Source organism: Lampetra planeri, chromosome 20 (genome assembly GCF_965212315.1).
Source record: "Lampetra planeri chromosome 20, kcLamPlan1.2.h2, whole genome shotgun sequence".
NCBI lineage: Eukaryota > Metazoa > Chordata > Hyperoartia > Petromyzontiformes > Petromyzontidae > Lampetra > Lampetra planeri.
Window position 1 is genome coordinate 1,805,556 of NC_136126.1, and position 27,918 is coordinate 1,833,473.

Sequence of the window (27,918 nt, forward strand, 5' to 3'; positions counted from 1 at the left end):
TTTAAATTGATTTCAAAAGGCCAATTAATTACATTTTGAGAAGAAGAACAGAACCATAATCTCCATTGTGTGGCGTACATTTGTATTTCCCTCTATTTAATAATATGATCATTCTTGCCTCTCTCGGCGGCACAATGAGCCCAATCTCATTTGAGCAGGGTTGACCCGGGTCAGACTGCGGATGGGAGCCCTTCAGGCAGTGGCGGGGGGAAGGCGGGGTGGATGGGTGGGTGATCGCCCTCCGGCTCCCACCTTGAGACTAGGAAAATTGGTATTTTATTAGAGCACCGTATTTACAAGATAAAGCACATGTGTTTTTCGTAAGTAATAATTAACAACCTATGCATAATTCAACTGAACCACCGTTGCTCTATACATTACATCTACGCCACGACTGGCTGCTGACCCGTTACGGGGACCGCTGTTAACGCGCCACTGTGTACTTAAAGTGTCTGCCATCGGCAGTAAACAATCAGCGTCCCTGTGACCAACCGCGTCTGAGCTGAGAATAAAAACCGCACACGGATACCGCACTGCCAGCAGGGCTGTCGCAAAATGCTGGCGGAGTCTCTCTCTCTTAGCCGGATCTCAAATACTGGCGGGTAGAGACTTTTGCCTTTTAAACAACTTTTATTACCGCCAGTAGCAATTGCACTGGAGGCGATTTCAATAGTAAATACACAAAGTCACCAGCAAAAAAATGAAAATAAACGCTACAAATCGACGCGCTGTGGCGCTAAAAGCACCGCGCACAACACAAAAAAGTCACGTGGTTGTGGTGTCATCGCGCACGCCACGGTGACGAGCGAGCGCTTCAGAAGGTGAACACGAGGGTGCCGTCCACGCTGGTACAGAGAGGGGCTTTTCCGGCTCCCCAGCGTTCGAAAAAGACGTGCACATCACCAACATGTGTGTGGTACGCGTGCTCCAGCCGGAGCCGAGAGAGGGGGGGGGGGGAGGTGTCCGGCCCCCCATTAAACCCACAGTGGCTGTACCCCCTGGTGGGAAGAGGCACCAGCGGGGGACGAGGGGGGGGGGTGCAAATTGGGCACGGAGCACCCCCACCACCCTCCCGGCAACACATCTAACCCCCCACGCCCCAGGACCCGTGCCAACCGCCCGACATGTAACGGCTCGCCACGCCGCCCCTCGTCACCGCCCGTCATTGCGCCACGATCTCATTAGCTTCGTGACATTTGCCTGCGATGAGTGAAATAAAAGGGTTGGCATTTTAATCCGAAGGGTCCCGACTGTTTTTTTTTATTATCATTTAATAGTAATATATAAAGAAATATACTCATCAGGGCAACGTTAAAATCGCTTTAAGGGCCCATATTTCGCCACGGTCTTTGGGCGCAACAAGTATAAAATAGGGAAGCGCGGAGGAATGCGGTTAAAATATGCGGATTTTTTCTTCTGTTTCATCCTTCCATCCTCCAGCCGGAGTAGCACACCAACTTTGGACTCGGCATAACATTTCTCCGTCACCCCCAGAGGCCCCATTAAACAATAATCTGCCACTGGGTGAATTCGGCTACCTACTCCATCCTGTTCCGACAATTTGCATAAATAGCCTAATTAATACGTCTGAAAGGCGGGGGGGGGGGGGTGGTTGAGGTGAGGGGGGTGGGGGCATGGAAACGCCTGCTGAATGAGAATTTGAGCGGCGGGATTTAAACAAAGTGAAATTGAAAAGAAACCCGGAGCTCGTTCGCAGATAATGAATCCCCCGTGATGGCGAGAGCGGTGTTTTTACTCCGCTGCCGTCGGCAGAGAGACAGGCAGAGAGAGAGAGACGGAGAGAGACGGGGAGAGTGGAATTATATTAGGTCACTTGAAAAAAGAGAAAACGATGAAGGATGTTGGGGAAGTGAAGCAGTGTGTGATGGCAGCGGTTAGCGCTACGCTGCGCTACGAAACCCGGCCGACCCGAGTTCGGTTCCCGCTCACGGCCAACACCGGTGACGATTATCTGAACCTGTCCCGGTCTTCCTCTCGGTCGACTCAGCCTCGAATGAGGAACTGGCGTGGTGTGTAACCATCGAGATTGGGGAGGCAAACGCGGTCGGCCGTGGTGTTGGCCACCCGCCCCCACGTGTGTAGTGCTGGCCTTCGTAGGTGCTGCTCGTTAACAGCACTTGCCCCAACGGTCTGGTAAAGGCTATACAGGGGATCTTTGTCTTTGTGCAGAACGGAGGTGCAGTGGTTAACGCACTACACTATGGACGCAGGCTACCTAAGCTATAATCCCGGCCGTGACTAACATCAGCGATGATTATCTGAACCGGTCCCAGGCCTCACCTTAAATGAGTTCCCGGTGTGATGTGTAAACATCGGCACTGAGGAGACAAAGGCGGCCGGGCGCAGTGTGGCAACCGGTGCTGGGCCTCTACCTCACCGACCCGAACAGACGAGTCTGGTGAAGAATGCTTAAACAAGCCCCATGACCGACATTCATAAGTGGATCGACAACGGGCTGTTGTACCTTGCTGTTGTGATTATGACAGCAATATCCAAGTGGTTTCCTGCTCGAATGAACACAGAGTAGCGATCACAATCAATCAGAATCTGTATTTACGCTGGAGGAATCCGATGAGCTATGAAGCCTTTTTTTCGCGGATGTCCCGTAGCGATCGTCTGTGGTTCACGGCCTCTGAGCCAGTGGTGACAGATTCCACATTGCTTGGGTGGGGGGGCAGTCAGTACCTAGAACTTCCCACAAAGCAGTTGTAATGTATCACCCATGGAGGGATGATGGTTACGATTCGAGCCCTGCCAAGGATTGAACTCACTGCTTTTTTTTTGCTTGGGAGCTGCAAGCTCTTACCACTGGGCCACCCGGCCTGGATGAAAACAAATAAATAGCCAATAAACAAACGAGTGATGAGTCCTAAAAAGATAGATCCAGTGACTGAATGAATTGACATCCCAGAGCCTGAAGGCTGTGTCCGTTATTGGCTGTAGCTTCATGAGATTGCGGTTTATCCTGCTCAGCATTTCACATCTCGAGAATTCCCAATTGGCGACTCCGCGTCGCCCTCCCTGCTTAGCCCTGAGCCCACTCCACGCCGGTGCTGCCGTGCGACAAACGGCAGCACGCGAGCTAGCGACGGCGGAGGTGCCGGGTTCGAATCCGGGTTTTCAGCTGTCCAAACTCTGACGCTAGCATCAGTGGCTTTTGCGAAAACAGAGTGATCCCGAACTGAGATCGAAACGGATCGTACGCAGGTGTGTGGCACTTCTTTTGCACCGTACGTAGCCAACGGTGCTAATCGGTGGTGCGGGGGAAGGATTGTCAACAGTTTCGGGCAACGACCCTGCTTTAGAACAGTGACCTCCTGCACATATGCCCAATCGTCTCCTCTGGCGGTTCTGATACAACGGTGGAAATTCCACGTTATTGTGGTGGGGGTCGGGGGGCGGGAAGGGACAGTCTATTTATCAAATGACCACTGATTCATAATTGTGTTTTTCGGGTCAGATTACGCAAGTTAAATGTGTGTCGTACACCCCTCCTCCACCCGGCACGGCCAATGCATAGAGTTGTCACGTGATGAACAAACGTGCCAATTCCTGCTTCAGCACCGCCCGTGTGGTGGGAGAGCAATCTCCCAACGATTGACAATTTCGGTGCGGACGTTTCGTTTGTTGAGTTACAACCAGCATCGTCAGGCGGTGGCCAAAAACCTGCAAATGTCCTTCGGACTCGGGCCTTGCATAGGTGTGGTGTGACGTCAATCAGCGCGCCGCCCAATCGCCGGTCGCGAATGCCCGCAGCGTTACGTGGCACGACCGCTCTCGAACCAGGATGCAATGAATCGACCCTGGAGGGGAGGGTGAAAACGTTTGTTGACCAAAACTCCACCTCGCGAGTGATTTGTGGAGCGAAAGGGGGCACGGACGGGGGGGGGGGGGGTGACGGTAACCTGTAGCGGGGTCGCACGTCATCGCTTCGCCAGCGCCGCGCGGTGTAATCGATTTGTGCCGGTGCGAAAAAAAACTCTACCGGATGAAGGAATGAAAAAAGCTCGTCTGGCTAACTTGAAGACGCCACTGGAAGTTTGTCGTCAAAGCTCAGCGCGGCGCTCGGGTAATTCCCTCGTGCCCGCTACGGGGGGAGGGGGGGGGAGGTCGCGAGAAGCGCCTTGAAGTGTGAGCGCTGTCGAAATGCTGCTGCCACTTACCAAAAAAAATTGTTGAAACTCAACGATTTTTTTTTTATTTTACCAGGTAAGGCCCACCCCCCCCCCCCCCCCACTGAGCTACGTAGCTTTTTGTTTCAGACGCGACCTGGCGATCACAAATGATAGCTCAGCGAAGCGGCTTATCACGTGGACATTTCTAGCAGCCAAATACTCTTAAACGCGTGGTGATGTTGATTCTACATGTGGAGGGAAAAACCGGAGGGCCCGGAGAAAAATTCACACGACCACGGTTCGGCTGCTCTAAATGTCCACGTGGTGATGACGAGCCACTTTGTTGGGCTATCATTTGGTGGCCCGGGTCGCCTCTTCAAAAAGATCTGCACAGCTCAGAGGGGCCCTTATCTTGTAAAAAAATTACAAAAAAATAGTGTGCACTTTAGTTCAGGATCGCATACCCTGAATCATGAAAATTGCGGGGAGCGAGGGTGGTGCGGGGAAAGGGAGGTGAGCGGAGGGGCTGTTAGCTCCCCCAGCCCCCCACCAACATCTTACCCCCCCCCCCCCATGCAATACAATAACCTTGGTTGCGCTGCGTTCATTTGCGAGCGGCCTGCTGATGAGCGGAGGCGACGCGTTCCCGACATCACACGTGCCGCGGCCTTCTGTCTCCCCTTTTAATGTGGAGTTCCCGCCGTGCGTTTGTTCCACCCGGGGCATTGTTTGGTAAAGTTTTCTCTTTTTGTGTTCTGCGACGGGCATTATTGATGTCAATGCGCCAGCGCCTGTGAAGTTTCAAACTGCCATTCAGCTAAAACAACGGCTGTATATAGATATAGCCTCTAGTTTTTTTAAAGCCCACATTAATTTGTTTGTCGCGTTGGCCAAGTGGCTCAGCGGTAGAGCGATCGGCTCGCAATCGCAAGGTACGCGAGTCCAACTCCTGGTTGGGGTAGGGGGATCGACTCAGCCAATCAACATCCCTCCCTCGGGGGTCGATAAAATAAAGCACCGCTTTACGGGCAAGTCAATCGTGGACGGTTGTCCCGTGGATAGACTTTCGCTCCGCGCCATAGCAACGTTGAATTTCCACCACTGGCTGAAGGCTGTGAGCAGGAGACAAGCACTGATGGCTCACGGATGATTTGAACAGAGAATCACTTTGGTCGTTTGCAGCCATGGGCACGGTGGCAGGTCACGGGGGGGGGGGGTGCACACGTGGTGCTTAAGGCTGCAACGTGAATTTCAACACTGGCGTTTAGCTAAAGCAACGGCTATAATCATCATTATCATCATCATCGTCGCTTTGGTTTGTGTCTCTTTGGCAAGTAAAGTTTCGGTTTGTTTGCGGGCGAAAGCAACGATTTCGGGAATTTCGGAGGACACGGAGCAGCTGTTCTTGCTAATGATGCGCTGCTGCTGCTGCTGACGCCGTACAAAAGATTGCCTGTTGTGGGCTGCAGGCCGATATTCATCCACTGAATATCGTTCATCGGCTTGCGGCGCGCTATTGGTGGGGTCGCGACGCTGACAGACGGGCTCAGCATCGATCCGGCGCCGTGTAGGGAAGAGAGCACGCGGATTTCGAGTTGCCCTCGACGCGTAGCCGCCGTGCGCCCTGGGGGTCTGTTTCCCCCACGCTCCCTTGAGGCGCGGTCCACGTGCTGCGCAAAGCAGCAGCAACCGCGTCACGTGGTCTAACGGCAGCACGCGCACCGCACACGTGGACTCTCATCCGGAAACGTGTGGAGGCTCAGCGAGGGTTGGTGGATTCGCACGCACATTCGTGAAACTCCCAGCCCCGTGAGCATCCCGGTCGCCGTCTCGTGGCTGAACGGCCAGGGCATGTGTGGCAGTGCAACCACGTGGGTTGATTTCTATTTGTGATTTCCATCCGCACCGAGGAGTGAGCGTGAACCTATCCTCGCACGCGTGGGTTTTACTCCGCGTGCACCACTTTTACTCCCAACGTGTATAAACACTCGTTAATGGAGTGAGCCACACATCTCAATATAGGATCACAGAGGTTGGGCAATTGTTGGTGCCGGCTCTGGCTGCCTACCCGCTTGCGTGTGGATTCCCATTGCCCCTGAACCACACTCCCTATCTCTATCTCTCTCTCTCTCACTGAGAGTGAATCAAAACCGTGCGCTCAAATGAGCATTGGGAAATGCTCATCTCGCGTTAACAGCCTTGAGCCAGTGATGGAAATTCCACCTTTCTATGGCAGGGGACGAGTTGGGCTGAGTCAACCGCCTGCACCGACCCCCCGAAGCACTTGGCTGGGTATTTTGTAAAAACGCTGCGCTGCCGCCCGCACGACGGATGAAGTTGTTCTGTGGCCACGACATGGATTTATGTTTTTCCTTAGGTGTTTGTATCTCATGCTCGCGCGTGCCACGGCGTGACCCAAGTCACTTCTATGTGAGACGGACGAAACGAAAAAGTACTTCTCGGCAAACTCCTGCACAGGTACAGCAACGGGCTCTGAATTTATCCGTGAAGTTCGATTTTTTTTGTACCGAAAATAGTCCCCCCCCCGCCCCCCGCTGAGTTGCTATCTCGGGAGGATCCTGCCGCATTGATTGGGATGTTTGGCCACTTCCATGCACTGACTGATGAAAGTGACTCAGTGCGGGCAGAAACCCACGGATAGAACCCCACCACCCATACTAGACGAGTGATACTCAAAGCTCCGCACAGACAGATTCATTAATTAATTGCCTCCATCCGGCATCTCTCATTCATCTCGTGGCCCATGCCGATACAACGTCTGCCATTCCTGGGCAGGCGGTCTTTCCATCCAAACGCCGCACTGACCAGGCCCTCACCTGCTTGGCTTCCGAGATCAGGTGTCATTCTGGGCGACTCCGGCTGTGTGAGTTCGTTCTCATGACCCTCTAAATCTATTACCAGAAGAAGAACAAAGAAAACCTCAATCTTAATTGCGCGATTAAGGTGGCGTTGTCAAGGAGCAAACGACAGTACAGCTCCAGTGGTTCTGTTGTTGTTGTTGTTGCAAATGCCACACAGGAAGCTCCCAACACAATTTGCACCGATGTTTCGTGCCCCATCTGCCAGATTTAGATTCATAAATAAACACCCGGCGAGGAGCGGGCAGTGGGGGGTGTGGGGCTTTGCACGCGCCGGTAAAATGAGTGGAGACAGATTCCTAAATAGCTCCCCCACGGATCAGCTGACAAACACGTGGCGCCATCGCGTAAAGATTCCCCCCCCCCTCCCCAAACCACCAACACCCCCCCCCCAATCTCCATCACCCCCCTCCACCACCCCCTACATCCACCCACCGACCCCCCCCCCCCCCCCCACGGCTCCCGGCGCTCGCGGCATCAAACGTCTTACAAACGCGGGGGCCCATGGCATTAAATACAACAACAACAACAAGAAGAATTCAAAATAATACAAAAATAAATTTCCCCACGCGGCTAATTTGTCACGCAGCAATTAAGCGACGATCGTATTGGAAGCAAATTTGTCTCGAGCGGTATAAATAATTTGCGGGGCTATGCTGCCCCCTCTGCCGACTGATATGCGTTCCTTAATGGCTTATTAGCGTGGCGCAAAAAATGTTGTTTCTCTCCAAAAAAAAAAACTGATACAATACACCTCGCCCATCAATCTGTTTTTTTTCTTATATTTGAAAGCGACGAAGGGACGGGAGATGTAATTTTTTTTTTTTGCTTTGGCACACGCGATCCGGCCGTGACGAACGGGGAGCGAACCGTTTCTTCTCTCTGCGGTGGCCGGCGCTTTGATTTGGAAACTCCACCACCGTGTCGGATTGTTGTGTTCGCGTGAATCCCACCACCCCTCCACCCCCCTTCCTCCTCCTCCTCCTCTACTTTGCCCGGCTGAAAGCCACCGTTCGTCGCGATTTGTCACCCGAGAGCCGTGTGACATACGGCACGGATGGGATGGAGAGAGAGAGAGAGTTATTTAAGCCTCCTCCTTTATCCTCCCCGGCATCGAGGAGGGCTCGGCTGCGTGACACCTACGGCGGCATAAAACAAATACCGTCGCAGGGTCGTTCATTTTAATACGCCGAGCCTGACACTTCTCAGAGGAAAATGGGGAGTAATGTTTCTGCTCGGCCTCCTCGAGAACGCTGCAGGCAGTAAAGAGTCACCGTGCCGCCACGTGACCGTTTACCCTACGCCGTGAGAACAACAACAACACCAACAACAACAACAACAACACCAACAACAACAACACGCTGTTGTTGCCACCGTGAGCACCCACGGTGGCTGGGAGATGTTAACTACCTCGCCTGGTATGCAGGAGGTTGTAGGTTCGATCCCGACCCAGACGCCTGCTGCTGTATATTTGGAGTTTGTATGGCTCACCCCGTGGTCGCGTGGATTTATCAGGAGGTACCTGGCCACAAACGATCGCCCTACGAAGTGGTTGGTCGTGTAGAAATCTATCGCAGCCAAACACTCTAAACGTGCGTTTATAAATGTGGAGGGGGAAAACCCGGCAAGACGCGGAGAAAAATACACGCCGCCACGGCGAGAGAGAAACACGCAAACTCCAAATGTACAACAGGCGTCAGGGTCGGCATCGAACCCACGAGCCACACCAGGCGAGGTAGTCAACATCTCGCCACCGCTGCCTCCCTCAGCTGTAACTCCCTTCACACCGCGCCCTCACCCTCGGCTGTCCGTGCTGCCGAATCCCTGTCCCCGTGGCTGAACTCCTCTTTCTCCAAGACACAATTACCTACTCTTAGGTTTTTTCGGTAAAGTCACGTAGGTAAAAATAAATAATAAAAAATAAATAATACAAATATTAGAAATAATAGAAATAAAATAATCAATCACGTCGTCCGTCATCAGGTGGGACAACCACGTGGCTATACCGAAAAAACCTAAGAGTATGAATCCTTGCAGTCACGAAAGCTTCAAATCTAGACACAAATACCCCCAACTATTTCGGCACAACGTCAAGAGACGCGGTCCTGTTCGGCCGCTGTGTTAGATCCACATCGTCTGCCATCCCTGACGCAAGACCCAGGTCGATGCACTGCCACTGAGTTATCCATTTATCAGGAGAGACGGGCTAATGTTTGTTTGTTTACTTGTTAGAACAACAACAACAAATCCACAAAGCAATGTCTATAATGCACACTCGCCACGCAAGAGGGGGAACGGACGAGCAATGAGAGATGAGAGGGAATGAGCTGATACGAAGCCAACGAGATGCATTCACGATGGACGCTGTTGTAGTGCACAGTGCAGTATGTATCTCTGCTCCCGGCACGCCGCATCCAGTAGTGTATAGTGTAGTGTTGTTGTGTGTAGTTTTGTGCGTAGTGTGGTGTGGAGTGATGTTTATAGTGTTGTGTGTAGTGTGTGTAGTGTATAGTGCTGTCTGTAGTGTTGTGTGTAGTGTGTGTAGTATTTTGTGCTGTCTGTAGTGTCGTGTGTGTAGGCCCTGGTAAAACTACGTGGCCGGGAGTCGGAGCCATTCCCTGTTCACCTTGTGGTGCGACAGGGATGTCCTCTGGCTCCCACATTACTCAACATCTTTTTCCACCAAGTAGTTCATGAAGCCTTCTATATCTGTACCGGAAGAATTTCCATCTAATACAGATATAATGGGAGGCTGATCGATGCGCTGGTGTGGTCAAGGGATGGCTCCCTATTGATCAACAATGCTATTTATGCCGATGATCTGGTGATTGTACAGGGTGACTAAAGCACAGCAAGTTGGCACAATAGGGGGCACAGGTGGTGCATCAGCCACTCATCTCAGTCAGTCAACCCGTGGCACCTGGATCTGCCCCGTGACCTCTTGCCAGCGGGCGTTCGACACTTCACGTGGCCTCAACGTGCACATAGCCTGGCACAAGCGTCGTGGTGACGTCACCGCCACTTAGTGGCGAATGGCGGTTGTTATTGTAGTGTATAATGCTGTGTGTAGTGTATAGTGCTGTGTGTATGATTGTGTGTGTCGTGTTGTGTGTAGTGTTTTATGTGGAATGCATCGTGGTGTGTGTGGTGTTGTGTGTGGTGTTGTGTGTAGTATTGTGTATGTAGTGTATAGTGGTGTGTGTAGTGGTGTGTGTGTCTTGTATCGTGCCGTGTGTTGTGTTTGTTTTCCGCTACAAACACGCGCAGCAAGAGGCATCGCATCTGGCAAACGCGCAGGACGCGCTCTCCTAACGCGATTAAGCCCCTAATAGAAGCGTGCATCGTCAATTAGGGAGCTGCGCCCGATGATCTGCGCAGACGACGCCAAACGCGGGGCCTGGGAGCAATCATCGCAACTCGCCGGTACCCCTTTATCGTCCTCGCCACGATTGCAAAACCCCCAAGTGGAGGGGAGGGGTGGAGGGGAGGGGTGGAGGGGAGGGGGGTGGGAGGGGGGGCGTGTGGAGGAGGATCGGACGGCCACTCTCACCAATTATAATTGGTAACACATTTTTTCTTCCTGGGTAGTAAGTGTTATTTCGTAATTGCTTATGCATAAAAAGTATAGAAAATTGCATTTATTTCCCACAAACTTTGCTTTTGTGACCAGGACAGTGATGTTTAGAAATTGACCTATTTTCAATGAGAGAACTGGCGAATTTGTGTTTTTGCGTTCACAAAGTCAGAAAAAATAAAACATATGAATCAACATATGGTCACAAAAGCAAAGTTTGTGGGGAATAATATCCATTTTATGTACTTTTGAGGCATAAGCAATTAGAAAATAACACTTACTACCCAGGAACAAAAATATATAAATTGTTACACGGTGTTATCAGCGCCATCCGATGAGCCGAGCGATGGAGGTGAACTCAGACCGCGTGTTTCACCCCCCGGGTCTGCAGCCCTCACACTCCACCACAAAGACAAAGAACCCCCCCCCCTCGTATAGCCTCAACAGACTGTTGGGGCAAGTGCTGTTAGCGAGTAGCGCCTATGAAAGGCGGGCCCGGCGCACGAGGGAGTGGGTGGCCAGCACCACGCCCGGCCGCCTTTGTCTCTCCAGTGGCGACGTTTATACACCGCACCGGGGACAAATTTGAGGCTGAGTCGATCTAGGGGAGGTAGGATCGGTTCAAGTAATCGTCACCGGCGTTGGCCGTGAGCGGGAGCCGAACTCCGGTCGCCGGGTTCGTAGCGCAGCTTCTCACAACTCCACACACGCGCGCGCGCGTGAACCCGTCCACTCACCCATTAGGGTTCTATATGGAAATCAACGCAGGGCAGCGTGCTGGGGTTATTCCCCTCGCTGAGAGCGAATGCACCACAGACCCTCCTGTGGGCCACACGCCGCTCGGCCCTCGCTGTCACACCCACGAGTCCAATAATCATAGCAGCAGCAGCAGCCGCAGCAGCAGCAGCGCGCACAGACAGGGAGTCATCTCCAGTCCCCCCGCCTCTCCCAGCCCCCCCCTCCGCCTCTCCCCGACCCCCCCCCCCCGCCTCTCCCAGCCTCCCCCTCTCCTAGCCCCCCCACCTCTCCCAGCCCCCCCGCCTCTCCCAGCCCCCCACCTCTCCCAGCCCCCCCTCTCCCACGCCCCCCTCACCAGGGTGCAGAAGCGCTCTGGCGGGTCCCCGCACGTGATGTCGGGCGGCTCGAGGCTGACGCGCACGAAGCGGCCCAGGTCGGCGGTGGGCGGCTGGCACGCCGAGTACTCCCAGGCGGGCGCCAGCAGCTTCGAGTCCCAGCTCACGGTGCTCTTGCAGACGTCGTACTGCGCCAGCGCCCGGCGGGGGCCGCACAGACACAGACCCAGCAGCAGCAGCAGCAGCGGCAGCAGCAGCGGCAGCGTGGGCCAAGCCACAGCGACCCGCACCGGGACTCGAACCCGGACGACGGGGACTCGAGGTCCAGTGTTGCCCACGACTCCCAGCATCACGAGGAGGACGCCAGCGTTACGGCTCCAGGATGGTGGTGGTGGTGGTGGTAGTGGTGCTTGGTGGTGGTTGTTTTGGCGGTGGTGGTGGTGCCGGCGGTGGTGGTGGTGGTCTCAACGATTTGCGAGTCGTAGAGTTCTGTTCAAGAAGTGCCCAGACACACAAACACAGACAGACACACACAGACACACACAGACACACACAGACACACACACAGACACACACACACACAGACACACACAGACACACACACAGATACACACACAGAGACAGGCACACACACAGACACACAGACAGACACACAGACACACACACAGACACAAAGACAAAGACACACACAGACACAATGCAGACACACACAGACACACACACAGACACACACAGACACACACGTGTTGTCAAACGAGGAAGTTCAACTTGCGACTTGCGACGAAGAGGCTGCGATGGAAGTGGTGCACAAGCACAGACTCAACATGCGCGTCAAAGAGACTGCCGCGGAAATAGAACAGGCGACGTTTCGTGCAGTGGCCCTTCTTCAGAGCACGTGACGTGCTCGTATGTGCTGTGTGGAAGAGCCCATTTCTGCGGGAAAATAAGCAATGAAGTGAAACAGGCGACTTTTTCTGAAAATTGCTCTTCTACATGGCACACACAAGCACACTGTGTGCTGTTAGGAAGCCACTGGAGTTATGCACTTTTGCATCTAGACAGAAATACAAATTTCTCTATAACTGCTTTTTGTGTTTAGTTTGTTGTCCTTCCCCATCTTCCGATTAGCACGGTTGGCTACGTACGGCGCAAAAGAAGTTCAACATACAGTACATACATATGAATAAGGGCCATTGTGCATTATACGTATTTATCCATAACAGAGGTTTTTGGGTTAGATCACGTAAATACAAATGTGTCGTGAAACCCGCCACCACCCGACACAGCCAATTAGTAATGTTTGTGACGTAAACAGAACGTGCCAATTCGTTACTAGTACAGCACACCGGCATGTGTTGGAGAGTGAACCCACGACATTTACAATTCGAGTACGACGTTTCACCAGCAATTACCAGCAGCATCATCAGGCGGCAGCCAGAGTTGCGGAGAAAACCCTCCTGTTTCTTAAACATTTATCCTTTTAAGGCCGCAGCGTTTTCAGCAGATGCGTTGAGTTTCTTACATTAATATTATGTATACATACAATGATTACAGGGTCCTTCAAAAAATGTTAACATTTCTGAGAATTTTCAACAACACCACTAGAAATGCGCCTCTAGGCTCTGGAGACCACCTGGAGAAGATTCCAGGCACAACGCTGGCGAACAAGTGGGAGACTTTTGATGTAATGCTTTCGTGACTGCAGGGATTCATCTTCTTGGTTCTTTCGGTAAAGTCACGTAGAATGGAAATAATTAAATAATAATTGAACATAATAAAATAATAATATAATAAAATAACATAATTATATAATATAACATAATATAATAATATAATAAAATAATATAATATGTTATTATGTTTTATTTTTATTATTTTATTATTTCCATTCTACGTGACTTTACCGAAAGAACCAAGAAGATGAATCCCATGTAAGTGTTCACATATTTTTGAAGCACCCGGTACACGTGGGCCGTCTCAACTCCTAGGCGTGCGTGATGCTGCTCCATTGACTTTACCTGCTCCGTGACTGCTGCTGCTCCTGCTGCTGCTCCTGCTGCGGCTGAGCGCGTGCGCCGGGCTGCCCTCCGCAGAGAGCTCTCCCGCTGGCCACTGACCCCATTACCGGCTCCCTGGGGGATGATGAAGACTCGTGCCGATTGACCCCCTTATCGCTGGCGGGAGGATCCGAGTCCCATTACCGTGATTGGAATATCCAAGTGCATGCCCACGACGACGACGATGATGATGCTGTTACCTAGAGCCGGAGCAGGGCTGGCTGCCTTTATAACGGAGGAAGGAGGCGGCGGGGGTGGTTTAGATTGCACTGCCACAAGCCCAGCGTTCCTAAATCCACGTTTAAGACTGCTTATGTAAGCTGCGATTATGAATAGGTCACTGATTTTCAAAGTGAGAGCAGAGTTCGTATTGGTTAGACTTTTTTGATACTTTTTTAGGGGGGGGAGTGGGGTTCTACTGAGAGAGTGTGTGTGGTGTGTATGTTGTGTGTGTGTTGTGTGTGTGGTGTGTGTGTTGTGTGTGTGTATGTGTGTATATGTGTGTGTTATGTGTGTGTTGTGTGTGTGTGTTGTGTGAGAGTGGGGGGCGGGTGTTTGCGTGCGTGTTTGTTGAGTGTGTGTGCGCAAGTGTGTATGAGTGTGTTTACATTGTGTGTGTGTCTGTGGTTCTATGTACGCTTGTGTTTGTCAGTGTGTGTGTGTGTAGACCTGTGATTGCTTGTGTGTGTGAGTGCTTGAATGTATGAATGCGTGTGTGTGCGCGCGCGAGTGTTTGTTAGTGTTTAGCCTGAACGGGTCCTCGCTAACAGCACTTGCCCCAACAGTCCGTTAGAGGCTACCCGGGGGATCTTTGTCTTTGTTAGTGTTTACGTGTGTGTGTGTGTGTGAATGCAAATGATAGGCTAATTTGTTTCTTGCGGCCGTCTTGGCTAATGATGGTGATAATCAACTGCGAAGGATGAGTCCCGGCAGTTGTCGGGTCAGAGGGCAACCTTCCTTCCGCACGTGCACAATTTCTCCGACACTTGTGGAGTCACGGACGTGGCGGCTGCCGCGTTTGTCTCCTCGGTCTCTCCGGCCTATCGACACTCGCACGGAGCATTCATCAAGATCACCACCATCCGTCAATATCATCGTCATTATCATCTTCATCTGCCCACCCACTCGATGTTCCGTGTATATGTGTGGTTGCTATGATTAGGGGAACGGTGGTGCGGTATTTAGTGCGCTGCGCTACGAATCCGACGACCAGAGTTCGATTCCCCTGCTCACGGCCAACATTGGTGACGCATTATCACAACCGGTCCTGGGTATCCCCTAGGTCGACTCAGCCTCAAATGAGTAGTTGGTGCCTCAAATGAGTAGCGGTATTCAGGTGGAACAAGCGGACTCCTCCACTCAGCTACCACCCCAGAGTCCGTGGTATGGCCTACAGCATTAAACAGACAATTTATTATATAATAATAATAATTATTATAAGAAACTTTGTTTGTTTATCCAGGAATGCCACGCTGAGTCGTAGGACACATTTTCAAGAGGGTCCTGCACTGGAGCCAATCCATGATGAGAGGGAAGCAACACTCTATCCCCCTACCGATGGAAACAGATGGTGATCAGTCCACTTGCTGCCCTCTGCTGGCGAGCCAAGGGTATTGCACCTACTGGAAGCCCACGGATCGGAAGGGAGTTTCAGCGCACCGTCTGCGCGTGATCTACCAACCCTATGCTGCTGCCCCCACAGTGCTGGAGAATTACCGGCAGACACGTGCAGCAACAAACGTAGCCACCAGCCGACTACTGCGCTCACCTAACAGCCCGGGGATTTCTGCAGAATGGCATTAAACGTGCAGCTGTAGCCCTGCAGAATGGCCCACAGCATTAAATATGCAGATGTAGCCCTACGGAGTGGCCCACAGCGTTAAACATGTAGCTGTTGCTGCTGTTGCTGTTTTGTTCAGATGCCGTAGGGGTGTGGGGGGAAGAATTTCAAGACCATCTGAACGCTCGCCGGCACAAGGTGGCAGGGCTGCAAATGCGAGCGAGGGGGGTGATGATCCGGCGATCCGGAGGAATTACGGGGGGAGGGGGGGTTGGTAGGAGTCGAGGGAGGAGGTCGGGGGGGAGCTAATGGAAGGGAGTCAGTAATTATGTTATCATCATCGTCGTCATTATTATCATTATTAATGCGTGAGATGCAATGCTGCTTAATTAATCCTGGCAGCCCGTCTCTCGCCTCCAACATCGTGAGCGCATCGCCCCGGCGGACGGGCGGACAGAAAGAGCCAGACGCGCCGAGACTTTCTCGGCGGCTCCGGAACGACGCGTACCACCGCCACCACCAACTCGTTCTATTTTATTTTTGTTTTAAAAATCACGGTTTGCGGAAGCACAGGGCTGAAAGGCCCCAACCGCGCCAGGCGGCCAGCGACGAAGGGCACGATTGAAGTTGGAACGAATCAGGGTTATTAGATTTCCGCAGCCGGAGTGCCGCGTGGAGTGCGCATCTCGCTAGCCACGTACCACCTACCTGCAGAGTAGCAGCAACTCTGTAAAATATTTGCGCGCCCGGCACACAACATCGAGGATGCATGTCGCTATGGCCGTGGCTGCAAGTCTCGGCATGCCACCTTCCTGCAGAGTAGCAGCAACCCTGCGAAATTATTACCCGGTGCGGTGTGTGGTAAACATCGCCACGAGGGAGACAAAGACGACCGGGCGTGGCTAGGGTAGGGCAGGCAGGGGGTGCCTTGCCCCCCCCACCCCCCTGCTTTCCAAGGCGACGAGTTGGGGCCCTTAAATTTCGATTTAAAGCTTTCGTGACTGCAGGCATTCATCTTCTTGGTTCTTTCGGTAAAGTCACGTAGAATGGAAATAATAAAAAAATAAAAGTAATAAAATAATTATTATTTTATTATTTTATTATTTCCATTCTACGTGACTTTACCGAAAGAACCAAGAAGATGAGTTGGGGCCCCCTTGACAACCGCCGTTGAGATTTGTTTTCAAGTTTAAAAGAACAAAAAAATATGAGAATGCGGTTGAAATTTTATTTTCTCTTTTTACGAGAATACTTTGATTTAGGGGTTTGTTTTACGTTTATTTTCAATTCATTTGACCGTGCGAGACAAATCAAATATTGCAACACCCCCTGAGCTGCGAATGCAGCTACGCCACTGACTTTACCCCCAACAGTCTACCGAGGGCTACACAGCGGACTACAAACGGCCCCGGATCCCAATGGGCCGACGCTGGGGGGGGGGGGGGTAGGAGCGCGTGTCGCGATAATGAATACAAACAAGGAGTGGGTCCCCCCCCATATGTCCCTGTTCTGTGTAGCTCAGCAGAACGTATCCGCAAAGCCGCCACGCGCTGTCTCTCTCTGACCGCGCCCGCGATCGATGGGCGCGCCTCGCCGTGCGTTGGGCTCGTCACCCATCCTTCGCATTCATCTTCCCGCCTGGTTATTCGTCTGTCCGCCTGCTTACGCATCTGTTTATTAATCTGCCCGCCTGTTTATTAATTCGTGCGTGCGTCCGTCTGTACCCTTCGTCTCCACGTTAATTAATTCATACAACCGGCAAATCGTTCAACGGTCCGCTTTCATTCGTCTGCGCGATCGTTCATTCGTTCATTCAGCCCACCGTTCATTCATGAATTCGTTCAGCCAACAGGTGATGTGTACACAAAGACAAAGATCTCCCGAATAGCCTCAACGGATTGTCGGGGCAAGTGCTATTAGCGAGTGACACCTATGACGGCCGACACAGCACACGAAGGGGGTGAGTGGGTGGCCAGCACCACGCCCGGCCGCCTTTGTCTCCCTCGTGGCGATGTTTACATACCGCGCCAGGTTACTCATTTGAGGCTGAGTCGATCTAGAGGAGCGGGAATACCAACCCGGGTCGCCGGGTTCATACCACAAGTGGACAGACCACATCCACGACCACTTTCCCCAAACCCCTTATAACCCTAAACAGAATGTCCGGGGCTAATGATGGTAGCGAGCGCCAAACGAAGGCCGCATCCAACGACACGCGACGGTGGATGAGTGGCCCGATCCATCCCCACACCCGGCCGCCTTTGTCTCTCCCACGTGCGGGAGCTCCCCAGCCCCGCGCTGTGCGGACCCGCACGGCGTCTCTCCTCTCTCCTCTCTCTCTCATCCCCGCCGCTCCACTCGCGACGAAGGAGACGGCGATGGAGCCGCACTGATAGCGGCTCTGTGCGCGTGTGTGCCCGGACCTTGCGCGGCGTGTGAACGTCGGCAATGGGGAGACAAAAGCGGCCGGGCATGGCGTTGGCCTTACCCACCCCCTCGTGGGTGGGCTGCATCGGCGCTCGCTCAAAAGCACTTGCCCCAAAAAGTCTGGCGAGGCTTTACGGTTCCCTGCTTAAGGCTCGCATCGGCGGCTCGTGACAAGTAGCATCAGAACGGGCGTTGGGTCTCCCTAAGGTCGACTCAGCCGCAAATGAGTGCCTGGTGCAGTTTTTGTGCATCAGCTGTTTTCGCGTTGTGCCACTGTGTGCGTACATTCGTGTCTCGTTATAGGGGTGGACTTACGAAATGATGGATTGCCTGTGACGAATGCAGCCAGAGTGTTGTATGAGGTGCGGTAGTGTCATATACACACACACACAAAGACAAAGATCCCCCTTATACCCTGCACAAGATGTTGGGACAAGTGCTCTTTGAGATCGCATGTGAAGGCCAAGGCGGCATTTGGGCGGTCGTCACCATGCCCGGCCGCCTTTGTCTCCCCATCGGTGATGTTTATACTAAGTTGAGGCTGAGTCGACCTGCGGGAGGCCCAGGACCGGTTCAAATATTCACCACCTATTGTTCGTCCGTGGGAATCGAACTAGGGCGGGCCGGGTTCGTAGTGCAGTGCGCTGACCACTCCGCCACCACTCCCCACACACAATAAACACACACACGCAGACGTATACAACGGTGTGAGATTTGAAAACGCCTGCTGCCGCTGCTGCTGCTAATGACTTTGCTGCTACTGATGCTGCTATTGTTGCTGCCTCCGCTTATGATTCTGCTTTAGTTGCTGCTGCTGATGCTGCAACTGCTGCACACGTTGCTGTTGTTAAAGCCGCTGCTGCTGCTGATGATGATGCTTCTGCTGCTGCTATCGCGGCTGCTGACTTTGCTGTTATTGCTGATTGCTGCAACTTCTGCTGATACTGCTGCTACAGTTGCTAGTGCTGCTGCCGCCCAAGATTCTAATGCTGCTGTTACTGCTGTTGCAACTATTGCACCTGCTGCTACGGCTTCTGCTAGGACCTGCAACTGCTGCTGCAACATTCTGCTGCAACTACTGCTGTTGCTTTTGACGCTGCTCTTGCAGCTGCTGCGAGTGATATTGCTCATTACTGCAACAGCTGCTGCTACTGCTGCTATAGCTGCTACTCTTGTCACGACCACTGCTGCAAATACTGCTACAACTGCCGCAACAGCGGTTGCTACTGTTACAACTGCTGCTACAACTGCTGCTGTTACAACTGCAACTGTTACAATTGCCACTTCCGCTACTGCTGCTACAACTGTTGCTGCTACAACTGCTCCTGTTACAACTGCTCCTGTTACAACTGCTGCTGCTACAACTTTTACTGCTTCAACTGCTGCTGCTTCCACTGCTCCTGTTACAACTGCTGCTGTTACAACTGTTACAACTGCTTCAACTGCAACTGCTTCAACTGCTGCTGCTACAACTGCTTCAACTGCTACTATTACAACTGCTACTGCTACAACTGCTGCTGCTTCGACTTTTACTGCTTCAACTGCTGCTGTTACAACTGCTGCTGCTACAACTGCTTCAACTGCTGCTGTTACAACTGCTGCTGCTACAACTGCCATCGCTGCTGCTACAACTGCTGCTTCAAGTTTTACTGCTTCAACTGCTGCTGCTACAACAGCCATCGCTGCTGCTGCATCTGCCGTCATTATTGATGACACGGCCGTGTCCTGTGGGGCCATATTTTACAAAGGACGTTAATTAGGCTCCTGATTGCTTGAACGCAGCCGTATTATTATTACTACTGCATGACAGAGGGACATGAGGTTCTATGTACAGTGTCTATGACATGGTTGATGTTGACGGTAGTGGAGGAAATAACGTCGTTTAATTAAACATTTCAAGCGCTAAATTGCAGTGGATTTCAAAATGCACGCCGGTGATGAATGTATACTTCCGTGCCCGGCACACCACACCCAGTATCCCTGTTTATGTAAGGCTGTGGCTACCAAATCGTGCTCTGCCCACCTATGCAGCACGCATTCCTTTACACCGGCGACAGAGACACAAACAAACACGTCATATATATTCGGCGAGAAATGAATCCATGGCCGAACGTGACGCCGAGACGCGGGCATATGCCTGGGGGACAACAAGGACACGCCACCGTCGTTTATTTATTTCGTCCAGATTAAAAGAGGAGGTGTCGAGCGATGTTGTGCCTGTCTGGGAATTGGGTCGTCGGGGTGAGAGTGGCCAGCTTGCCTGGACGTACCCCCCCACCTCCACCCCCCCAATTAAAGCACGCGTAATCTTCTGATACCCGTTAGTAGAGCCGTCCCTTAGGGTACACGGCGAATTGTGGCCGGCCGCCCCGCGCCCCGCAATTTGGGGGGGGGGGGGGGCGCTTGGACGTCACGTTGTCTGAAGTGATACTCCCCGTTTACTTTGAAGGCGTCGGGGGGGGGGGGGGCACACGGTGGGGTTTGCCCCGGGCCCCGCACACCCCCCCCCTTTGGACGCCCCTGCCCACCACACTATGTACGGTGCGAAAGACGTTCAGCACACATACATACATGCTACTGGTGTTTGCGTTGCGTCCACGTGGCCTGACGCCGATGGGGACGCGGAGGTGGGTGGAGTGGCGTGGCGGGGAGGTGGAGCAGAGGCACGAACGGCTCACGGCAGAATTCTTAAGCTCCTCTCCCAGCGAAATATCGATCCTTTCGATCTGTGCCAACTTAATTATTTGCTGATCGCCCATACGCAACCATCGCCCCCGCCTCGACGCGAGCCGCAGAGCGACTGTCCCGCGGGGCCACTTGGCCCTCTGGGTCACAGCCGATCGATTCGCACACACACACACAAGGATAAAGATCACCCGTATAGCCTTGACAGACTGTTGGGGTAAGTGCTGCTAGTGAGTAGCACTTATGAAGGCTGGCAAAGCACGCGAGGGGGCGGGTGGACAGCACCACGCTCGGCCGCCTTTGTCTCCCCAGTGGCGATGTTTACACACCGCACCAGGTACTAATTTGTGTCTGAGTCAACCTAGGAACCAACCAACCGCTGCACCACCGCTCCCCGCATACGTCCACATATCCACTGCGTTGACGAACATTGTTCCGTGAATGTAGTGGATTGAGCAGCCTCTCGTGGCTGCAGGGGTCACGTGAATCTCGTATGCACAACAGAGACAAATCTGACAACGTCGATGCATCCGCGTGCAATGTGATGCATGTATCACGAGCTTAGGGATCGATATGAAGTCATGCATCGATGCATGACTACACCCCCAACGACACCGCACGCCGTGCATAATCCCTCTGTCAACCCACTGCTGTAGAGCCGCCTCCCGACATCGCATCGGTCAAGGGAGTTGTTTGACCAGACTTCACCAGCAAGCTGAATGGAATTCAAAAGAACTCACAAACACACAACTTGCCAAAGACCCAACGCAGAAGATCCCTGATTCTGATCTTACACGAAGCTCCTGGCCCACCCTAAGCCGCACCCACGACACACACCGTGGCAGATGTGGATACCTGATGCACAACTGTAAACGAAACACTCCCCAGTCTGCGACTGCGGGCATCCAGAACGGACCGTACAACGTGTAACGACGCAATGTCCGGTCGACAAATACGACGAAGGAGACGTCACAGCAGTGACGATACACTCGGCAACTCCTTGACGAGGTTGTCTGGCTTGACCACCTGCATGTGACATTGTAGTTGTCGCTCTGCGTCAACATCTACTACCACATCGGCTTAGCACGGTGGGCTACGTACGGTGCGAAAGAAGTTCAACATACATCGGCCGTACTAAAGAAGAAGACGACGATTGTCCGTGCGGGTTGGTGGAGTGCGTGGCGACGGTGAATTGAACGCAGCGCCCTAACATGTGCGAAAAAAGAGCTTTATAGCTAATCGGATTCCTCAATTTTGTCGATCAATATTCAGGTGGTTGCCCTAACCGTGACACGAACGGGGAACTGGAATCTCCTTCATTGCGCTCAGTGAAGGCGATTCCACTCAGCGCTCTTTACTCATTTTCAGAGGGGGGTGGGGGAGGGGTCACTTTCGTCGACAAGACATCATCAGTGTGAGGACCGCCACACATCAGAAACCGTTTGGGGTTTGACAGCAGCACGCGGTGATGGTGTTGGTGTGTTCACGCGTTGTGTCGTGTCGGGGGCCGCACTTCAAGGGCCGCACGAAGGCCGCCAAGGGCCTCCAGTTGCCCGCGGGCCTTGCAACGAAGGACCCTGGACTAACTGGATTACATTTATCTCCTAATCCCAAACTGGTACGAGTTTTTTTAAATGAAGCTTAATATCAAACCGACTCCATGCGCATGAAGTAAGTAAATAAATAAACCCGCAGCAGCTGCCATAATGACCGCCTTGCACTGACGTCACAATGCATCGACTCATCGATGAAAAGTGATAGCTCGCGTTCAGGATCGATATTGTGAGTATGGCACAAACGATTCTCTCTCTGCTTCTCACCTCTTCCCATCATCGCCTCTGTGTTTGCCTTAGGCGTGCTCACTTCAACCATTGCTCGCTACAAGAAGCGTCGTTAACTCTCTCTCTCTCCTCTCTTCTGTCAAAACTCTGGAGGTGCCGTTTGTTGCTGGCCTTTGGGCACCGCGCTCAGCAACTGTGGTTTAAAAATCAAACGAACAACAACAATTATCATGTGACCCGCGCAGCCACTGGTGGGCGCTACATTTTTTAAAATAAATATTTATTGAATATATAATTGGTATATTGAATTCAAATCGCGACTCTGAACTGTGAGAAAGTTATTTTTTTTATCGAATCGTCAGGACAGTAAATTGTTGCACGCCTACTGCTCTGCAAAAGTAATATATTTATGTATAACAAAATGTATCTTAAACTGTATAACACAAGAGGGCTAACGTTTCGGGCGATGGGCCTTAATCAAAGCGGAGATGATTGAACAGAAAGATTGACTGAAAGGAAATACTTCAATTGATTAGGCCGATGTGTGTGTGTACAACACGTGTGTGTGTGTACAGCACGTGTGTGTGTGTGTGTACAACACGTGTGTGTGTGTAGAGCACGTGTGTGTGTGTGTACAACACATGTGTGTGTACAACACGTGTGTGTGTGTGTGTACAACACGTGTGTGTGTACAACACGTGTGTGTACAGCACGTGTGTGTGTGTGTGTGCAACACGTGTGCGTGTGTGTGTACAACACGTGTATTTGTGTGTACAGGACGTGTGTGTGTGTGTACAGCACGTGTGTGTACAACACGTGTGTGTGTGTAGCACGTGTGTGTGTGTACAACACGTGTGTGTGTGTGAGTGAGTAGGAGTAGATGTGGTTCGGTAGTGTAGCGCTGAGCGCACTGTGCTACAAACCCGGCTACCCGAGTTCGAATCCCGCTCACAGCCACTGACAACATCAGTGAAAGTCGCCTGGTTCGATTCCTATCTCCCGATGCGGCAGCTGAAAAAATCCCCCCGTCCCCCCGTCCCCCCAAATTAAATTGCCTCGGTCCACCGAGCAGTGCAGATGGGTTCACCACAGTTTGTGTATCGGTAGGTCGCGTGCGGTGGGGCAAAGTGTGGGTACGGCCACCTCTTCCAAGACAGTCCCGTCAGGGTGGAAGAGTAGGCCAAACACCCTCGAGGGCACAGTTCTTCATTGCAAGGACTACGGGCCACTGACGGCCCCAGTGGTGGCCTTTAGTGCGGCCCGCGACAATCCACACAAATCTGCTGCTGTCCACCATCGCGCTCCCGTGTGTCCAAACCCGAAATGGTTTTAAATGAGTGGCGGGCCCTCGCTCTGACGATGTCTGATCGGCGAAATTGGCCCCATCCCCCCTATGAAAATGAGTCGAGAAACGCCGCTCTTCGCGGAGCCTCTTCCGCCAGTCGAGGCGTGATGGAGCAATTGCAGGGCTCGCCCCCATCCACCTTGCCACTGAGAAACCACGGAAACTTGGGCCACCGTGCGGTTTGTCGGCTTCTCGCGTGCCGATCTGTGCAAGTCATGACTGTCGATCACCGGTTCCCGGCCGTCGGAACCGGTGATCGATTATGAAAACGATTCAACTAAAATACGCGTGAAATCTCTTGCCCGTCCAGTCAGTGATAATTTCACATCGGTTACTCACGCGGTTACGATATTCTATAGCATTTAACTTATTGTGTTGCTGCTGCTGCTGTTGATGCGTTGGCAGTGGTGCACAAACACAAGTAACACATACAAACTACGCATTCTTAAAGGATAACACTGTGGCCTTAGAAGCATTTTTTAAACACCGACGTTTCAAGCGATCACCCTTCATCGAGTGATGCCCATTATTCATGTCGCACATAAAGTATGCTCTGAAGCAGGGTCATTACCCGAAACGTCGCCAATTACATGTTTTTCCGGTTAAGGCTAAGGTGTTGTTCTGGAGTATTACATAGACACACATTCGCCATACACACCCTGCAGACAGTATTCTGAAAACACTGAGATTCATTACAATTCAGTAATTCCACGACAGTATATTTTTAGCAGGACTCTATTGGGTGCATTACAATACAAAGACAAACATCCCCTGTATATCATTCACAGACTTTTTGGGCAAGTGCTGTTAGCGAACACTTATGTATGTATTGTCTAAGTTGAACTTCTGTCGCACCGTACGTAGCCAACTGCGCTAGTGGCGATGCTTTCACACCGTACCAGGTACTTATTTGAGGCTAAGTCGACCTAGGGGAGGCCCAGGACATGTTCAAGATAACCGGCACCGGTGTTTGCCGTCGTGAGCGAGAATCGAACTCGAGTCACACACGCACACATACACGTGCACACACGCACACTTAGACGTGCACACACGCACACATACACGTGCACACACGCACACACACACGTCCGTGCACACGCGCACACGTGCGCAGACACATACACACTCTCTCTCTCTCACGAACACGTGCACAGATATCAACACGCACACTTGCACACTCACTCGAACCCACACTCACGCACAGACACGTGCTCACACATTCACACTCTCACCTACACTCACAAATATCCCCGGTATAGCCGTAACAGACTGTTGGAGCAAGTGCTGTTAGCGAGCACCTATGAAGGCCGGGACGGCACACGAGGGGGTGGGTGGCCAGCACCACCACGCCCGGCCGCCTTTGTCTCCCGAGTTCCGATGTGTTATACGCATCGCACACACACACACACACATCCACACGGTCACACACAGAGCAATGCACACACACACTCACCTACACTCACACACAGACTGTCGCACAGACAGGTACACACTCACCTACACTCACACACAGACTGTCGCACAGACAGGTACACACTCACCTACACTCACACACAGACTGTCGCACAGACAGGTACACACTCACCTACACTCACACACAGACTGTCGCACAGACAGGTACACACTCACCTACACTCACCTGCTCTTCTGACACCGCGGCCGCTGCCGTTGAAGGTGGCATTACGCGCGCCCTTTATCCACACAGGAGCCGTCTTTGGCCGCCTCGCTAAAGAGCCACTAGTGATGGATGTGACGGTCAAGCCTGCGTGTCCCTCCTTCAGGGGTTACCGCACGTGGGAGCCTAAGCTGCCGGACTTGCATCGTGTCTCTCCAGCCGGTGTGCGTGCGTGCGTGCGCGTGTGCGTGCGTGTGTGTGTGCGTCCGCGCGCGCGCGCGCGTGATGCTGGCATGCAACGCAAACACGCCAACGAGGCAGCAGGAAAGGCAGGCAGGTCGCTGCACAAAGTGAGTGATTAATTTGGAGCGTTCCTCCGCCTCCCTGTCCTCCTCCTCCTCCCTCCTCGTCTTCCCCTCCCCCTCCCCCACACGTTCCCTGCACCCATCACCCACTATCATCCGGCACCATCATTCGACGGTAGCTCGCCCTTCCCTTTCGTCTTACCGTGCAACAGCCGCCACAACCGCAACACTCGACCGTGATCCTCCCCCTCCCCCCACACCCTTTCCTTTGAGTTTCACCATGACACAGACAGGCACAACAAATACCACCCGCACCACCACTACCACCACCACGACTACCAAAGACAAATACAAAATCCCCTGGATAGCCTTTAACAGACTGTTGGGGCAAGTACTGTTCGCGAGCACCTGTGAAGGCCGGAACGGCACACGAAAGGGTGAGTTGCCATTACCACGCCCGGCCGCCTTTGTCTCCCCCATACTGATGTTTACGCACAGCACCAGGTATTCATTTCAGGCTTGGTCAACCTGCCACCCCTACCAACCACTACTAGCCCATAGCCTCCTCCTCATCCTCCCCCCACACACACACACCCGCCCCTCCACCCACCATCAGCCAGGATCATCAGCACCAGTTCGCCCTTCCATCGAATCTTGCCGTGCGCCACCACTCATTACCACAGCCGTGCGGAGCGAGGAGGGAAACATCATGAAACATCACCACGGAGATCAGAGGAAGAGAAGAAATACTGAAGCGAGGAGATGGAAGGATAACACAGAGACACGGCGGTGACTGGGGTGACAGCAAGGGAGGAGGGAGGGCGTGGTGGCGGTGCTTCCTTCCACAGACAGAAGTCGAGCTTAGGAGGAGGGAGACCCGGGCAAATCGACGACATAGCGACCAGCCGGCATCGTAAGAACACGAAGAATCTCGAGCATAACTCCCACCATCACCCACTCGAACCCTTCTCGTTAATGTAGCCACATGCCATGTCAGCTCTTATTCCACATCCCATCCCCGTTCTTCCCAAAGCTTCGTCCGTCCGTCCCCCCGTTCCCGCCCACAACACCCAGCCACCAGATGAGTCGGCACCACTGACGCATTTCACTGTAGCTGCAAGTAGGGCAGAGATAATCTTCTTGGAGTGTTTGCAACAACGGCTGTAGTGGTGGCTGGAGAATTGCACTTAAAGATGCGTGTGTGTGCGCAGTCGATGTTGGGAGGCTTGGCTCTTGTCCAATCGTGCGCACCGCCAGTGTCCCCACACAGACTCGGGCTTTATTTCAACTGGTAAGGCCCCCATTGAGCCAAACATCTTCATTATTGGCGTAATCGTTACTATCGACGTCCGACATGATCGGTCCACTGCTGGATGAAGGATTCCCCTCTAAGCCGTCGCTATCGCGATTCCTGCCATGCAGCAATCACACCGGTCCCGCCACAGGTTCAGAGATGTAATAATAAATGATAATTCAAAGTTCTAATGCGCATTCCACACTTGGATGCCAAAGCACAATGCATGAAAAGCAAGAAGCAAAAACAGAACCAGTGCAACCGATCAGACCAAAGAATGAAGGCCACTTTAAAGAGAAGCAGACTATATCTACGGACTCTGATTGCCTGATTTCAAGTGGTGAGGCGTTCCATAGCCTGGATGCCACTCTAACAAAAGGCCGATCACCCAAAAAGCTTTTCCTCCAATATGAATAACGATTCTGACTAATTCTCATTGTTCCATCCCCAGGGATGACGTAAGTTTTGGAGCGTCCCTCTCCCATGACTGCCAGTCGATGTCTTACGGCCATGAGGTTTCCTGCCCAAGCCCACTTTGTGTAACAGCCACTATATGGTTGTCTGTGACATCCTGCTTGCATACATAATTCATGCGTTCCCCTCGCTCGCTCTGAGCTTAATTGCGAACTGCAATCTCTTCATGCTTCTTTGCGCACTTTTCAACTTGTGTTCAATTCTACTTTGTTATGGTCCGTTGTTTCTGATCCATACGCTGGCTTATGAAGCATTTTGATGAGGAACACAATCGTAGAGGCATGTACGTTGAACTTCTTTCGCACAGTACGTAGCCAACCGTGCCCATCGGAGGTGCAAACAAGGCAACCGTGCATCTACTGCATAGCAAGCCATGAAATTGCTGATGAGCGCAGAGAGTGTGAAACCGCGCCCAAGGCTGGTCTGGTGGCCGGCATGAGAGTTGACAATTTAAAATAATGACCTTGGGAGCGTGTCAGTGGGAAGGTCGGCT

General features: G+C 52.5%; 1 protein-coding gene across 1 annotated transcript in view; it reads right to left on the minus strand.

Annotated features, from left to right (window-relative positions):
• LOC144724258 (netrin-G1-like) overlaps positions 1-12,012 on the minus strand; it is a 67,811-nt gene extending 55,799 nt beyond the window's left edge. The window contains exon 1 of the mRNA XM_078603235.1: positions 11,683-12,012. Within this exon, the coding sequence (XP_078459361.1) occupies positions 11,683-12,012 (330 nt within the window). The remainder of the gene's footprint in view (positions 1-11,682) is intronic.
• Between the last annotated feature and the right edge of the window lie 15,906 nt (positions 12,013-27,918).